The sequence below is a fragment of the Pygoscelis adeliae genome, unplaced genomic scaffold (genome assembly GCF_000699105.1).
Source record: "Pygoscelis adeliae isolate BGI_AS28 unplaced genomic scaffold, ASM69910v1 Scaffold308, whole genome shotgun sequence".
Taxonomy (NCBI): Eukaryota; Metazoa; Chordata; class Aves; order Sphenisciformes; family Spheniscidae; genus Pygoscelis; species Pygoscelis adeliae.
Genome location: NW_008825306.1, coordinates 1,665,213 through 1,683,054, shown reverse-complemented (window position 1 = coordinate 1,683,054; position 17,842 = coordinate 1,665,213). Strand labels below are relative to the sequence as shown.

Sequence of the window (17,842 nt, the reverse complement as noted above, 5' to 3'; positions counted from 1 at the left end):
AAGGGCCAGAAAGTTTGGATGAAAGACGATCTCCTTGAGCCTCTCACGATTTCCCTCCTGCAAGGCTTTGTGGAAAACATCATACAAATCATAGGGGAAATAAATTAAACAGAGGAACCATAAAAACTACATATGTAAGCAGTTTCACGTGAAAAGAGAACAACTTTTCCTCTTTATTCACTCCTTTCTTTAATCTTTTCATAACTGTTTTTTTTATGTGTAGCTCTATTTCAGTAATAGATTTTAAAAAAACGAGAGTTTGCTTCTAATTGGGGGTAACCATTTCAGATAAGTTGAGTGTAGATAGAAAACAGCTTTCAAAGCAAAAGCCTTCATATTGGCGCAAGTCGGTAAAAACCTAGAAGCAGTATCTGGAGACTTAATTTTAACCAAGTAATTGAAAATGGCCATGCATTACCCTGTATATATTGTAGAAGAAAAATGATGCCCTTAAATGGCCCAGTTGTCATTTAAATGGTGATCTGTTCATTAGTGCTGGGAAATGAAATGGAAATCCATTTCAATTTTCTAGACAATTTAAATTTTATTGTCCATAAAATTCTACAAAACACTAAAAGAGTGTCCTTTCTTGCAAATTGCAGAGGATTTAATCAGATTTTGCCATTTTAATAATTCTCGTCATGGTAAAACCTGCTAGTGAATACATTGAACTGAAGTCATCCCTTGTTGATAAGTGTCCCACTGGTGAGTCTGGCCTCGTATGTTTGGAATACAGATGGTTTTTGCAGCTGTAATCTGTTTGTACAGTTAGTTTCCTCTTGATAATTAAATTGGCTTAGTCTAGAGCAAGGCTTAGCATTCACTGAAGTATACATGCTTAAAACATAGAGCATCATCAAGATCCTGCTCCACACTTAAAACCCTTTATGACCCTCCTAAAGATGTTCTGATAAATATCTTGTTCTTTACAGGAACTGTAGTTGTTTTAACTAGTTGTGAAAATCGGTACGTTTATCTGGCCATTCTGTCTTACCTTATCAGAGATGAACCTATCTTGTGGGGGATAAAACATGGAGAGGTGACTGGAAAGTGCCATTTCTGTGGAATTATCTTCTTTTTTCTCTAGTCTAACTTTTGAATAATCATGCTGACGTTTCCCCTTGCAAATCGTCTTGCCTGTTGCTCTTGCTATCCCATATTGTTGTATTTTGACTGAAATAAAATTTGATTCTGCAAGGAGCTTTCTGTGGACTCATTGATTAAACTGTAATGGTTCTTTGAAAGTCTTTTTGGTATCAAGAGCTAAGGCCCTCATTTCAATTAATTACTGTGTTTGCCGTTAGTCATGGCTATCTGGCAGGTTTAAGAATTTACCTGTAAGTTGAGGCAGAACATATATGTTAATATCTCATTTATGATGCACTTTTGGATGTAAAATCATGTTACCCCATTGGGACTAACCAGTCAGTGGAAGTACAGCGCCTTGCAGAAATATTGATGCCTTCAGATAATTTAAGTGAGAAGAATCGGGTGAACTCATTGTTCTGCAAGTGCTGTTTATAGTATAAGAACATGCAGCCCTGTTTTTCCTGAATGTGAGAGAAGTTTGTGGTTAGGGGTTTCAAAGTCTACCAGCTTGAAGTCTTTCTGTATCCAGGATGCTCTTCTGTTTAATTCCTTTCAGTGTCATGCTTGTGTCATGTTCTGTTGGCTTCCCTTTACAGCACAAATGTAAGGTACAACCAGACTCTTATTCCTTAATTTTGCAACCAAGAACACATCTAAGTCCTCACAGGCTAGTTCTGACTTGTTGTGCATCTGATTATTACTTTAGTAATCTGCTTTTCTGCAAGTGTGTTGGCTGCAATGGAGTCTGTGGCTGTCATTAAATCCCCCTCTGGATGACTGTTAGCGCCTTTCAGTGTAAGTATAATACTAAACAGTAGCTGTCAAAACAAATGAATGATGAGTTTTGTGAATCAGGATTCTTGCCATTTTACTTGTTTGGACACTTCTTAATTTGCCAAAATCCAGACTTTTCAGTGTTAATTAGTGGGACTGTGTTAATTTAGTCAGGTGCTGCTGTACAGAGGTAGGAGCCTTGGCCCTGGAGGTAATAGCCACCCTTCCTTTGTACGGATTGCCAGATCCTCTCTTTTCATAAGCAGGCTCTTGGATCCAAGATGCAGCCTTTCATAGAGTGCAAACTGGTGTTGGCCCTTCACTGTGAGTTTAGAGAGAGCTGTTTGTGTTGGAGAGGTTTCTTGCAGGGCTGATGCTGAAGTTTCTTTTATTGGCTTTTATTCACTTTGGCTCTGATCGCTCCTCTGATCAGTTTTGGTCTGTGTGTTTTCCCATGCTGTTTATCTCGGCCCAAACATGCTGAAGGCAAAAGCAAAACCTGTTAGAGATTTGTGTTGCCCACGATGCCCAGGCTTGTGAAATTCTTGTGAGCCAAAACACCTGCGATTGCTGCTACCAGCTGTGTGGGTGTTACCAGATCAAGTCAAAATAAAAAAAACTTCAGTTTTGAAGCGTCCTTAGGGATGCTGGAGTTCAGCACCTTTGGAAGGGTTGGTGTTTTACCGACATTTACCTCTCTTCTTCCGTATTAAGCCTTAAACTGGCAAAATGTAAGTGGTTTCAAGTCTCTGAGATAACAGGAGGTTATTCGCCTGTGGGTCAGTGCTGCTGTAGTAGCAGACTGCTTTTACTTTGTAAGAGTCAGGAAAGGGTGTGAGGAGAGAAGTGGGAGCTGTTTGTGGTGTTTGTTCCATAGTTGTTCTTAACTCTTCCCTTTCTGCCCTTACATACTGACGACAGCCTATTTTAAGGTGCACAGATGTTTCTACTACTCTAGTCCTTGGTAGTTGCTTAAGTGGCTTCTTAGAGCAGCTGTTCCCTTGTTTATGTCTCTGACTTTCATTTCATTGCAGTTCTTGTTTTTTTTGGTGATGGGAAGAGGAAAAAAAAATCATGTCTCTGATGCTCTGTTGTTTAGCCCTTATCAACTGTGTCCTCACTGGTGGCCTATCCTTCTGCAGGGGAGACATTTCCATTGTAGCTGGAGCCCAGTGTGGCCCTCCTACGTCCTATCTGTCATCAGCAGGGTGATTTCAGCAAATGTGATGATGAGTGTGAGAAGATATGCGGTAGGGTTTGACTAAGAGTTTAATAAAATTTTCTTGTGGTCTCTCATCTTTCACCCTGAAAGTCAAGTGGTTCTGCCACGTAGCTTGATGCTCACATCCCTCATGGCCTATTCAGGCTTTCTGCTCTGCTCTTTGCCATTGAATTGATTTTCAGACTTGCTCAATTGATAACAGCATGCCAGTTCTTTGATCTTTGCCATTGCTACTGCCTTGCTTTTGCTTGTGGGGTACCTAAGCTGAGGTGCAAATTACAAGCCGGTGGAGTGAAAGAGGAGGGAGGTGGAGCATTGTATCAGTTCTGTCTGGGAGAATAGAGAGCTGTGGGAAGAGCAGGATCTAACAGTCGCTGGAACAGCATGGGGGAGAGCTCCTCTGGGAATTTACAAAGAACTTCAAAAAATGTCTCTTTTTCCCCAAGTTGTGAAATTCAGGAATTGATGTACATGCTAATAAGATAGTAGCAATTGTAATTTGTTTTGCACCATGTGAAAATGTTATGTAAATATATTGTGAAAATCCATAAAGTGCATAATATTAATTAGATTATGGCTAAGTTGTTTACCTTTATTCTTTACTAGCTAAATGAAATGATATCTCTATACATTGTAATAATAAAAAATAAAATGTAGATAAAAGATTACAAAGAGGAAACTTTATAATATACAAAGCTTCCTAAGAAGTAGCAAATTGAGCAGCTCTGCATCTGTCTTGATAGAAAATGGGGCAACCTATTTAAATTCTGTACTATTCTAGAAGGTTATATAGACACTTGATAAGTAAATCTTACTTTAGATGCTTTGGTTGCAAGGTGCAAGACTACAAATAATTCTATCAAAACTAGCACTGTAAACAATTTGTTGATAGATACCTGTTCAGTTTGGTATTTGCTTGCAGACTGTAATTAACAGTTCAGCATTTTTCTTTTAACTGCATGCTCTCTACCCATAAGTAGGCATAATTATCACTAATCAAGACCCCTAATCTCAAGCAATTATAAGCTCTTACATTGTTCTAATTGCACATTTAAAAACAGTGTGTTTTTCTCATATAATTATGTTATAATCCATACAATTATTAATTTCTGCTTTTCTTTTTATCTGATCAATGTTAATTTTGTGTGACCTCATAATGTGTTATCTGAAAAATGCCTTTGAGGCGTGCAATTTTTGTGGTTAATTTATGGTTATGTTTTGTCTTCAGTGAGAATTGATATAGTGCAACAGGTTTTCAAGGCTGTGCTTTCAGCCATCTATGAACTCAATAATTTGTTGTAAACTAGGAATTTGTTAGTGAAACAAAAGTGCAGTTATACATTTAAATCATCTACTATTTGTAAACCCAGGTGCTTGCTCTTTGAATAGTATTTAGGTTAGCACAGGCTACTCCTTAAGTGTGTAACAGGGGTTTGTTTTGGGTTTTTAATTGTTAAGTGGAACTAATATGCAGACAGACAGACTTTCTGGATCAGCTTTCCAGAAAGTGAAAATGAAGGCAGTTCAGTTTTAGAAAGCACTGTGAGTCTTGGGGGCGAGATGTAAGAGGCTGTTCACTAGTTGATGTTGGTCTCACTTGTTGCTGTATAGTTCTTATGTGCACATTTTGTATGCAAGGGCTTTGGATGAGTGCATTTTGAACAAATCATCAATCTGATGATTCATCTCAGGAACCGCATGCAGCACTTACATCTGTAATTGGGGTAATTGCAAACCTCTCATTCTTACAGATAGAAATTCTTCCTCTTAGAATTCTAAAATCAGATCCCAGATCTTTTACTGTGGTAGCTGAGACCTACACTGACTTGTATTTATTTCTCTATTCTTATTTGTTACATCATTAAAAGTAGCAGATGATTTGGTGACCTTTCCAACCTGTCTGACCTTCATGATTCACTTGTGCGGGTAATTGGCTATTGAAATTACTATGCTTTTATCTTTGACGTTATTTAAACACTGGTTTAAATGGGGTGACACAGACTGCATTGTAAATGCGTAGCCACATTGTTGGGGACAACGTGTTTTTCTTTATCTATTATCAGAAAAGAATATTAATGCTGGGGGGGGCTCTATCTTTTCTGAAGCATCTTGACATTCATGGAGAGGAGGTGTTTGCTGTCTGCTTGCTGTGCTGCAGCTTTGTATGCAGTGTTAGAACAGGCTATTACTTGTTCTGCAGAAGAAATTTTCTCCTTGGTTGAGGTGTAGGCATGGTTGCTACAGGCTTATTCGTGGACACAGTTCCTCAAAAACCACTGCACAGCCTCCATCCAGCTGATGCATCCAAGGAAGCTGTTGGGGTCAGATTAATTTGTGACCTTTCTGCATGGTGTACTTGTGGCCATGCTTGAGTCGAATCCATCCCACACAAGGACATTTTCCCCTCCCACCCTCCTTCACCCCTTAAAATGCTTTTCCTTAATTCCTGTGATCCCCTGCACATAGGACTGCTAAGGAGTTGATAGATTCTATAGAGTCTGTAGGGCAACACTACAAACTCTGGCCAAGGGCTCCAGGGACCTTTGGATGTTGGCATATGACCTGCATTGTTGCTGTTACAAGGCACTGGTCTAATGTCAGCATCCAACCAGTCTTGAAACAAGGATGTGGAGATTTTGCTCTGTCCTAAATTGCCCAACTTTCTTCCTGTAGTAGAGTGTGTGTTTCTGAAATCTTTCTGGGGCTGCAGTGTACCGCAGTGGGCTCATTTCATTATTCCTTTGAAAAGGAGGAAAGGCACACAGCTAGCTATTTCTATGCGGGAGAGGTCAATGTTTAATATGTTAATGTATCGACCCAATATTAGGCTGCAAAAATCCTTGGCTTTAATGTGTCTTTAATAGTAATAAAGTAGTTAGCTAAAGTGGTTAGCTAATGATAAATTAAGAATTGTAAGTTTGGGGATTTTTTAAAAAATTAATGTAGGCAGGAATAATTTTTCTTGCCAAGATAACTGTCATACTGGAGCATAGTAGCTGCAATTTGCAGTGGAAATTACTCTAGGACTGTTCGCCTCATAATAATCAAAATGAAGAACCAAATTTCTGTTTTTTCTTTAGGCTTCATGTAGCTGGACGGTAATGGGACAGAGCGGGGACTCCATTTTACCTTTGCTGGCATAGAGCTATACGTCCCAAGATACTGAAACAGCAGGTCTCACTGTTTGCCAGAGAGCAAGAGATAATTGTATGCGCACAAGTATGGTTGCCCAGAAATCTACAGATAAGAATTTGCTTGTGACCCTCTTCCTAATCTGTCACCTATTTTCAGCGTTACGCTGGCTGGCAGAATAACAACGTTTGTGGATGCCTTGCGCTGCTGCAGTGTGCTGCCAGTGGGACTTTGCAGTTTTGGAGGCCCTGGGTTTGGTTTCTCTTAGGGAACCTGGTAAAAGTCTGTGTAGGTAGGGCCTAAGGTAGCAATATTGTAGGGTTGTGTTTGCATCTGCATAACAGAGAGCAAAACAGGACTTAGTCTGGGAAAGGTAATGCTGTTCAACTACAAAATACTCATGGATTAAGGATTATTTATAGTAAATCTGTTTTCTAAAGCATTTCTTCATTCTTCGGTACTCATTGCATCAGACTTTCCGGTATGTTTTAGCACAGGCACAAGTTAAGGTTAAACAGAGAAATAATCTATACATTTCAGGTTACTGTATCCCTATTCATACTCTCCACTTTTTTTTTAAACTGAATTTGCACATTTTTATATATATATTTATACCTGTCTGTACAGAGGGGTAGCTGGAAAAGGGGAGAGCTGGTCTCTACAGGAACTCATAAAAAGAAGTCATACAGCGTCAAGAAGGGATTGTGTAGAGAATCAGCAGTGTAAAGGCCTTGAGTAAGCCTAAATTTAAATTGCATCTCTCGATGATCAGGAAAAAGACAGTCCTATAAGTTTCTCTTGCACATTATCAAAGGGTTTCTGTTGGTGATAAAACCCTAAAGCATCTTAGCTGGCTTAAGGATATCTGCCTATAACACTGACCTGAACAAATAGCTGTATTCTCAAAGGAATGAATGGAATGAAGAAATATATAAAATTTTTTTTCCCCAAAAAAAGAGGCGGTGAGGGGGGAATAAACAGCAAAAAGGGGTATTTAGATAAGGCAAAATATTCTCTTATTTTTTTATAAATATGACTGCTCAATTATTTATTTTTATCGAGTAGAATAGATACTGACAACTTGGTGCCTGTTTTGGGGGACAGGAAATGATAAAGAGGAAGAACTTCCTCAGCAAGCCAGAGCACTTATGGTTATCAGCTCATCTGCCCGTCTGACTGTTCCTCTCCCTCTACAGCCAGCCTCTCACTTATCACTGACCTGATTCACAATATAGGAAAGCTCCCCTTGAGGCTTCCTCTCCTTCCCTTTCATTCAGGGCTGGATTGGTTGGAAGAGCCTCAGCCCCAGCCTCTGCAAGCCATCAAAACATGACCATTGAGACTTCCACCAGCCTGCTGTTCTGTCTTGGGCTTCAGCAGGTGGATCTTCTCAAGTCCTGTGTGTTTTTATCTGCTTCTCTCCACACCTGGAAATACTGCCTTTTTTAATTTCTCGTGTTTATTCTTAAACCCATCTTGATGAACCAGCTGGCTTCATAACTATACTGAATGAAGTCAGAAGGGCTGTGCAGCATTTGGTGTGTGTTTGAGGGCTCCAGCTCTTGCCTCAGGCCTTGCTGTTCTTCTGCCTGAAGAATATAAAACATAATGTGACTTTTTATGTATTATTAAACTTACATCTATAAATCACTGACCCATGGTAGCTGTTTATTACATATTCCATCTTCTGCTTTGATGCATTGTTATTGTCACACTGAGGTGGGTAATGATGACTCGGCTTACTACTGTGGTAATGCACTTAAAGCTTGGAAATCTGTCACCGATGGCATTTCAACACAGGCGCTCTAAACCAGAGATGAAATTTTAAAGTATTTGCTGTCAGGTTATTTGTTTTAAAATTCTTGTGTCTTCTGTTGTGGTTTCATAAGGGTTTGGATACTACCGAATTGTTTGATGGACAAAGACAAATAGTTGTGTTTCAGCAACTCTGTGTTGCAGGACTCACCATCACAAAAGTGGGTGGTGGTCCTCAATCTGTAGTGTTGAAGGCGACCTGTAAAATGCTTGTGCTCATCAGGCCTTCCTAGCAAAGCACCGATATTGCGTGCATTTCTATGGGCCTGGCATTTCCAGTCTTAAAGCACAGTGGAACACAGGCTGATGACCACAAGTTATGTGTTATACCTATTGTTTTTCTTCTTTTTTACAGCCCTTCTGTATGCAACCATTTTTGGAAATGTGACAACCATATTTCAGCAAATGTATGCTAATACAAACAGATATCATGAAATGCTGAACAGTGTCCGGGACTTTCTAAAGCTCTACCAGGTTCCTAAAGGACTGAGTGAACGTGTGATGGATTACATCGTTTCCACCTGGTCAATGTCCAGAGGAATAGATACTGAAAAGGTAAGTAAATTAAACTGCAAGGAAACAAGTCACATCCTGAAAGTATTTCATTAAAATAAACAGGAGGTACTTTCTTAGTAGAGAAGAGAAATATTCTTTAAGTAGTTCCAAGTAGTAGCTTCCCTTAATTTTAAACTTTCAAATACAGTATTTCACCTATTCTGTCATACTGACATATGTTAGTGGTAAAAGTATGTACGTGTTGCTGGTGATATGTCATGAAATAGTATAAAAATGAAGGAAAGAGCTTGGTTTTCAGTAAGCAAAGAAAATAACTAAATGAAAAGTTCCAAGTTCTAACACAACCTCAGAATTTCTTCAGATGAGATTTTTTTGCAATATTTCTATTGTGTGAGGTTGTTTGCAGCTCTGTGGGCCTGAATACAAAGTAAAATTTGTTTTGTCTTTGTAGAATTTGAACGTAATAGTCCGTGTGCAAGTTAAAGATATTAATGAAAGCTGGAAGTCATTAATGTAATAACAATGTATTGTTTGAAATCTGCCTCATGTGAGGCAAATGTTATCAACCTAATTCATTGAATTTACAAGTAAATTCCCATTGTGTCTTTTAAAATAATAAATGGCCCTTCACCAGAACAAATGTACAAAAGCAACTACTTGCTGCTTTCGTATTAGTTGCCAGCTTTTATGGAGATAGATACTTGTTTTTCTTCTGCTTCTAAAGAGATGTGATTTGTGGGGTGGTTCACTCAGGAAATCATACCAATGCTCCGGTCACCAGCCTTCTGGTTGGCGGCTTAATTTAGTATTCTAAACTGTAGATGATGCAGTTAAAGAGCAAACAATCTCATTTCTGCCTAGCTGTTAAAGCATCGTTATGAAAGAGTAGAACAGATGTGGTCTTGCACTGGGCTGTCTGGAGACCAATAGGTACACAGGGTACTGTTTGCTTTCCTAAATGGTCTTCAGCATATCTGCCATTTAGATGCCAGACCATGATTCTGGGAAGCACTGTCCGTCGTACTAGCTTTCAGAAAGAAATGGTATTTTAGTACTGGATAGTGCTGATTAGAAGCTGCTCTGCATGTTTTCTCACAAAGTGTCTTTGTGCGGGGTTATGGGTTTGAGGTAGGTATATTTGAGGAAGGTGGAGAGACAACATCTGAGGATACATAGTGTAATGAATGCTGGTGCTTTCATTCACCCCCCAGTACAAGCTCCTCTCATAATTTTAACAAGGCAATAAGAAAAAATTGCTATGTAAAACATGTTTGTTTTAGCTTATCTTCAAAGTTCATTCTTGGCTTCCTCTGATAAGGAGAGAAATGCTTTAAGAATGCCTTTGGAGGCAGCAGGATAACCAAACCAAGCACAACTCACTGTAGCCTTTAAGAACTATCCTAATATACAGGAAAAATTCTCCAATTATCAGGACATCAAAGAGCATAATAAGGTGTTGATTTCAATAACTGGTGTGTTCATAGTTGAACTGCCAGTAGCGATGACTGTAAAACCAAGAAATCAACTTTCATCTGCATAGCAAAAACTAGCAGATATAAGACTAATGGCTGTGCCAATCCATAAACTCTCAGGTCTGAGTCTGTTGGTTTGATGCCTGTGTATAACTTCTAGGATGTCATGGAATGAATAAAACATGTATTGCTCCTGTGACAGAACAGTGGTAGTTGTGCTGCTGTGTAATGCAGTGCAGCTTTCTACAGATGAGGCAGATATTTAAAGATGAACTTAGCACAGAGTCAATCTTCTCACTATTTTGTAGGCCACAAATTTGTCAGTTCAGTGTTAACTGCAGGCATGCCAAGGAGTGAATAATCAGCTAAAAGCAAAGTCTGTACGTCTAGAAAATGCCAGTATAACAAAATTTAATCAAGAGCTGCTGAAAGATTCTAAAATTAATCCATGAAGATATGTTTCTTACCTCCCATACAAATGAAAGTCTTCTGCCATTTGTAACTCTCAAATGTCTTTAATCCCTCTTTATTTATTGAAATCTGGAGATGACTTCTCTAAATGGAGAACAGAAAATGAGTTAACTTCCTCTTAGACTGGGAAACCAAGGAGTTTTTGGCTAAGAGCCTCATTTTAAATGTTCTCTTGCGTACTCAGGTTTTCTTACTCCTATTTCTATTAAAACAACCCTTTTTGTGTGTGATATCCAAGTAACTGTGAAGTGTATGTGTGTCTAATTCCAGTGCCAAACTTTGGCAAGCATCTGCAAATACAGAATGTTTTTGTTGCCAGAGTAAATGAGATAATTGCAATGACAGCTATGGCTGCTGTCTGTGTTCCATCTTAAATGCTGGTCTTGCTGCCCTAACCCATTCTTGTGAGCCTGGAAAACTGAGAACTGGCGGGTTCGGCTGTTGCTCGCTGTGAGGCAGAGAGACATCATCCATGAGTGCCCTACACTTGAGCACTATAGAAATATATTTCTTTCAGAAGTAATATCCATAATAGCAGGTCTGCTTGGAGGCGGGCCAAAGGTGGTGATGATGGTGGTAGAGTCATTTGCCTTTGGAGTAGCAAGTGTAATATCTGGAACCAGTGCCGTGCATAGAGTTATGAGCTTGGTTCTCTGCTCAGATCTTGCACAGAGCCCGTTGTGAGGTGTGGGCATAGCCATAGTGCTTCCTACGTTACCTTTATGTTTTCCAGGAGTGTTTGCATTGAAGCAGCCATCTCTTTCCATCTAGGAAAACGTGTGGGAGTAACTCTGAAGCTCACCCAGAGTGCTCCTTAATTGGATGGAATAGTTAGTACTGAGAAAAAAAAATGAGGCAGACTTATGCTACTCAATGTTTTTCTCAAATAATACATCCTGAGATGTAGTTCATCACAGACTATCCTCCAAGGATTTTGTCATCCCAAAACCCTGTTCATGTTCTATATTTCCAGTGTTTTTGTCAGGAACTTTTGATCTGTACATACAGTAGTAATTCTGTATTCTTTCCACTCGGCTGTCTGTATTATATTAAAAACCTTCAGAAATGGCCCTGACTAGTACCCCTTGTGCTAAGCATCAGTTTGTGTAATCTTAGGAGCACACATCGTGAATTGCTGTGAGGAACATTGCATTTGGAAGATCAAAAGTTGCCCAACACAGTATCATACCTTAAAGTCCCTTCTTGTGTGAAGAAAAAAAACTGTTACTGCCACTGAGGGGTGAATTTGAATACCTGCAAATCTCAATATTTTATATGAAGGAGGAAACTAGTTCTTAAACGCTGTGTAGTGAACTAGGGATAATCATGTGGCACATATAAGCCATGCACAGGAATTGATTGCCTAATTTCCTTCATAGGTTTTGCAGATATGCCCTAAGGACATGAGAGCAGATATCTGCGTGCATCTGAACCGCAAAGTTTTCAAGGAGCACCCAGCCTTCAGGCTGGCGAGCGATGGGTGCCTTCGAGCGCTTGCCATGGAATTTCAGACAGTGCACTGTGCCCCGGGAGACCTTATCTACCATGCCGGCGAGAGCGTCGACAGCCTTTGCTTTGTGGTTTCAGGGTCTTTGGAAGTAATCCAGGATGATGAAGTTGTTGCTATATTGGGTGAGTTTCACAGCTGGTAATATGCGTTGTACACAAATACAGATGCATAGAGCATTCTTATAGCCTCTTCTACTCAAGCACTTAACTCACTCTTTAAAAAGCTTCAGTCAAGTTAGGTTTGCCACAGCCTGGTAAGGTATATTTTAATGAACTTGTCAGCTGTGTTGTGCTAGATGTTTATTGTCTGGAAAAATCAAAAGAGAGAGGAAAAAAAAACTTGCTTAATGTCAGGCAGGAGCATTGCATAGAGTCATTGACTTGTCCTTCCTGTTCCACATAGGTAAATAGGAAGGGCAATCATCTCATCTCCAGACTGCTTCAACCCTATTTCTTCTGGTCAATGGAAGCTGCACTTGACCACTGGGATCCTGGTCATTCTTGGGGTTCTCCCTGTCTTGCCACGTCTCTCTTCATTAGAAATTCCACTGAGGACTTCAGAAAACTTTTTTTTTTAAAGTTCCTGGCTTCTCTGCCTCCCTCCCATCCCCCATTAATAATCCCCTTTTGCTGAAAATTTTCCAATTAGCTTTATTTAAGATCTCACGTTGAAATAATATTTATCTCTTTTAAAGTCAAAGTAATATAAAAATTTAGAGCCGATTTGTGTTAACTTGGAATGACAGCTTTAGGTTGGAGGCATTGAAAAGAAGCTGATAGTGGCGTAGACAACATTCTGAGGCAAAGCTAGAAGAAAAGAGTGATAATCCAATAGAGGTAGATGAATCATGGGGTGGCTGGAGCATTGAGGAGGTGATACTTGTCATTTGATTCTGTCAGACCCTTTTGTGATAAGGTAAATTCTCACGGGAGCCTAATCCAGTACCTGTCACTCATAGCAGCCTGGAAAAAGAGAAGAAAACATCTTGGTAATCTTTCTGAACACATACATCCAACTCTCCTAAGAGGAATGCCTACTGGAAAATGAGGGGGCTAATAAATACACTGAGTTCAGTTTTTCTCTACTTTTGAACAGGATTGCATATATAGCATAGGGTGAATTTAGTGTCCTGGGGAATCAAGTTCATAATATTTTGTGCCAGACAAGAAACTAAAAAGGTGAAAAGTAGGGGGATAACTGATTCTCTTTTGTTCTGGAATTGCCTGTGCTGTTCAGTGCTATATGATACTAGCGACTTCTGCTTTTCTAAGTTGCACATCAAGAAATTACTACCTTTTGCCATGTTGAACTGTCATGAATTAACATGGCAAATGTAGAACATACCAAAGCCGCTCAGTTTGTGTCACCTTTTATCCCATAATGCCTCCTCCTGTGTCTATCACAAGAAGAAAACCTCAAAACATCTTGCTGCTCTATTTAATCAGTATAGGTAAAAAGCATTGAAATAGGATTTTTAAAATGTCCTTTAAAAATACAAATCTTCTTTTCGTCTTTACCAGTAACTTCCGTGTTTTATCATAATACTTTAGAAAACACTCGGCCTAGATTCCTTGAGAAATCAGTGTTAAGGAAACCTGAACCCCTAATCTCCTGCTGCAGAGCGATAGCTACAGGTAAATGAGGCTGATCCCTTGGTATCTGAATGAATAGAAATATTTTGTTATTGCTCTTCTCCTGGGACAGTAACTATTGATCCTCTTCCCTCCACACCTTTATTTTTTTGGAATTTGGAGTCAGTTCTCTGGCTCGCACTAAAGTTGATGAGCTCTGTCATTTTCTGTCTGAACACTGTAATCAGAGAGGAAAGTAAAATGAAGTGGGATCTCTTTGTGATTCTGTGAGATTTCATTTTGGATAAACGTGTATCAATTTTTGTGTTCCAGTTTCTGGACTAAGGAATCCCTTTCCACATGTGTGTGTACCTTCCTCCCCCGGGCTACGAAGCCTTCTGTTGAAGGCTTCTCTATCCTGATGAGAAATGATGTGGTTAACTAAGTTTTTTCACTATTCTAAATCAGTTGGACTTTCTTCTCCTTCAGCATTGCATAATGTAACCACCACATTACCGTAGGATGCTGCAGGAGATGGGTCAGGATTTCCTCCTTAACTTCTTTGTATTCTCAGTATTCTTATTTGTAGAATAGCAATGATTTTTTTTTTAAATTTCATGTTCAGCTGAACTTGTCAAGTTCTTGATAAAAGTACACCAGATAAAATGAGGCACTACAAGGGGAAAAAAAAAAGTCTACATTGTACAAGAAACATGATTGTTGCTGATCAGCCAGCCAGAACAGCCTATGCCATAAGTTTTGTTTACCAAGCACAACTAAGCATAGCTTATGAACATCAGGCATGCAACAGCAAACCATGTGAGGAATTCTGTAGGGTAATTTCAGTTAACAGGTATGTCAGAGAGACAGTAATCGTCTCTCAGACATTCTTGAAATAAAAATAAAAAATAAGTGCATAAATTATGCAAGGTGAATTATTTGCTCATCTTTAGCTGTCACTTAATAAAGCAGCCTTTGTAATTTGCAATGTAGCCTGTATCTTCCTTACAATAGAGAAACAAATTGCATCTCTAAATTAGTCTGTGACTGCCGTACAGCATTACATAAACCAAAGGCAAACTACACTTAATCCTTAAAGGATCCAATTCATATGAAACATTTTCCAGTTCTTGAAATAATTTAGCCTTGCAGACTAGCATATAAAAGTGTATTGTGTAGCCCTGGCATTTGGAGCATATTGTGTACACTTGCATAATATCCTTCCAGACCAGTTACCGGTTACCATTACCATTCTGTGTAATACCCAAGAGATGGGTATATTCTCAGTTCAGGCTTATGTTCTTATAAGAAAGCGCTGACTTTGATTGACTTGGATTAACATGAGTACTGAGTTGGAAGAAATTGCACAGGCCAGCAGTGAAAAAATGTACATTTTTTTTGTGTCCCCTAAGATTGCCTTCCCCATTAATTCGACTTAGAGACAAACACAAAAATGAGTAAATTAAAAAAAAAAAAAAAAAATTCGCTGCAATGTTTACAGTAAAAATTTAAAGAAACTGACACATTTTGTATGAAGTTTGATTTGTTGGGATGAAAGATGTATTTTTGAATTCTGTCCAAAATTTCTGCTGAAATAAATTACTGATGTTTATGCAACACAATCTTTGGATTTGATGTGTCAAAGGAAACAAAAACAAAAAAGTAGAACGTTACCTTTAAGCCAGGTGATTGATTTATTTGCGATTCATTCTAATACAAATGAGTCAGAAACGGAAGACATAGCAAGAAAAGCCACTGTATTGCTATGGTTTTCTATGCTAATGTGTAAGTATATGAGTGGGATTATGTAGAAGTGAAGGTTAGCTAGTGGGAAGCTGCTCGGATGAAATACAATTCTGTTTTCTGTAGTTCACTGTTCTTCCCTTTACACCGTTGTTATGGCATAGGGTGAAGCGCTGACATACAACTCAGCACTTTGTGGAAGATGGAGACAAATCACACAGTCCCTGCCCTGCGGAGAAATGAGCCAAGCACAGGTCATGCAGGACTTCCATTAAGAGACTGTTTTCAACTTGGCTTTGCTTTTAACTTTTCTAAGCCTTCCCATTTGGGCTGATGCTGCTTTATCCATCTGAGACTGACGTACCTATTTGAACTACTCTTGCTTAAAAATTCACCCATTTATCCAAATGTAGTTAGAGAAAATGGATTGTTTTGTCACTGTTAAAAACAATCGACCATTTACGTGCACTTCATTTGGCAGCTCTAGCTTCTCTGCTTTGGAGCAGACCTTTCAGGCTGAGACACTGGCCATCTGAAAACCTGACCTTATCGCAGGTCTTTGAAAAGTTAAAATTTACTCATGCTCAGGAGAGATTTGCTACATCTTAATTTAATGAATATCTTCTTAAAAGATTCCTCCTGAACTGAATGTGTTCCAGGCAGGGACCATAAGGTCTGGCTGCAGCTTTCTTTGAAAAATGCGGGGGGGAAAAGGATTGTAGTAGAAGCGTGAAATAAGCCTGCATAGCTAGTTGTTGTTTCTTAATTTAGGGAAGCTTGAAGACCTAAACTGTCTTTCAGTGCACTTTCTATATATATATATTTTTTTTTCATTTATTCATTTTCATGTACACTATGAAGGTACACATTTCCTTAGTGCAGTGTGAGAAGGTAGATTGTCTGGAACTGCGGTAATCAAGAAGCTAATGTTAGAAGTCCAGCTGAGCAGATAGTATGCCATTGCTGGGGCTAGCAGGGTACTTCCTTGGTCCTCCAGCCTTTCAGTCTGGACCTTTTTAATCTCTCCTCACCATTGCTAGAGGGAAGTGCTAGTTCTTGTGTTATGTCTCCAATTGCATGTGTGCATAGAAAACTTAATGAAAATTATAGAAAATAATGGCATAGTAGCAAAATTAACTTTTCATAAGTATTTTCTGGAAATACACAGAACAACTGGATAGGAGGCTTTGTTAGAAAAGGATTTATATTGTGTTAATGTGTATGTACAAATATCTGAATGACCAAGAAAACCATTTTTGGTCTTACTAGAAAATAATAAATTCTAAGTTAGATATGACTGACATAATTGTAATCCAAGATTGAACAGAAAATCCCTCTTCTCTAGGAAATCTGAAGGAAGCAAGTGATTCTTGGACCCCGGTTGGTTCCAACCCTTTCTGCTTGAAATTGGAGTAATCTTTGAAATTTAGGAAAACATTCCAGTAAAAGGCTAGAGAGAGGAAGGAGAAGACCCTTGAAATTAGGATGACAGGCTTTTTTCTAGATAGCAGTGGGGAAAGCAGTGCCTTGTCCTTAAATTTTCAGACTACTGCAAAATTTGTCCATTAATGACCTCCAAAGGGCCTGGCTGAGCAGCAGATCTTCACTTATGTGAATTGGTCAGAGTTGATGATCCCTGCAAGGGGGCCCTGTGTGTGTGGATGGTAAGGCTGGAGGTTAGTCTTGCAGATTTGATTAGAGATTGGGAGCCTTTAAGCCTTTATTTAGCAATTAAAAAAACAAAGCCTTGAAAACCACTGTGGTCTTCAGAGCTGAGCAATGGATGAGAAAAAATAACATCCACTAGAAGGTTTAGTTAAAAAGAAAAAACAAAACCCCCACACAAAACAGTTTATCCCAAGAGTAAAGCAGTTTATCCCAAGTGTTGCATCCCAGCTCTTCTGCGTTTATTATGTTCTTGCTATCCTTATTTGAGCTAAAAACTTTCAAAAGAATAAACTTTTTTATCGACTTTTGGTTTAGGAAAGAGTATTAGCCATAGAATCATAGAATATCCTGAGTTGGAAGGGACCCATGAGAATCATCGAATTCAACTCCTGACTCCACAAAGGGCAGGTAAAGTGAATGAAATAGGAAGGGAAATCAAGGTAGTAATTTATTACGAGAAAGGAAAATCATTGCCTTCAACAAGGACAGTTTGCTGTTGCTATTCCTTTTGCTGCTATCAAAGCTGAAGGGAAATAACAGAATGTAGATATTACAGAAGTATGAAAGTATGCAGTAAGAGAATGTCAAAGAATGGCAATTTATAGTCTAGACCTGGCTGCCACCTTCACCATCAGGGAGAAAGTGGGATATATCACTTTTTTGGGAGTGGAGAAGTGTGCAAAGGATGCACATAGATTTACTTTTAAGATCACATTTTAGTTGAGGAAGTGAAAATTGGATGTCCCTGAAATACAGATCTTTTTATTGTTATTTACAAAGCTATAACGTTGACAAGATTGGAGACTGTGGTTTTAACATGATATTGTAGGAGAGCTTGGTGTGCCATGTTTTGTTTCAG

At 38.9% G+C, this 17,842-nt stretch overlaps 1 protein-coding gene across 1 annotated transcript in view; it reads left to right on the top strand.

The window, feature by feature from the left end:
- KCNH1 (potassium voltage-gated channel, subfamily H (eag-related), member 1) overlaps positions 1-17,842 on the top strand; it is a 180,965-nt gene that overhangs the window by 73,356 nt on the left and 89,767 nt on the right. The window contains exons 7-8 of the mRNA XM_009330208.1: positions 8,388-8,587; positions 11,871-12,123. Of these exons, the coding sequence (XP_009328483.1) occupies positions 8,388-8,587; positions 11,871-12,123 (453 nt within the window). The remainder of the gene's footprint in view (positions 1-8,387; positions 8,588-11,870; positions 12,124-17,842) is intronic.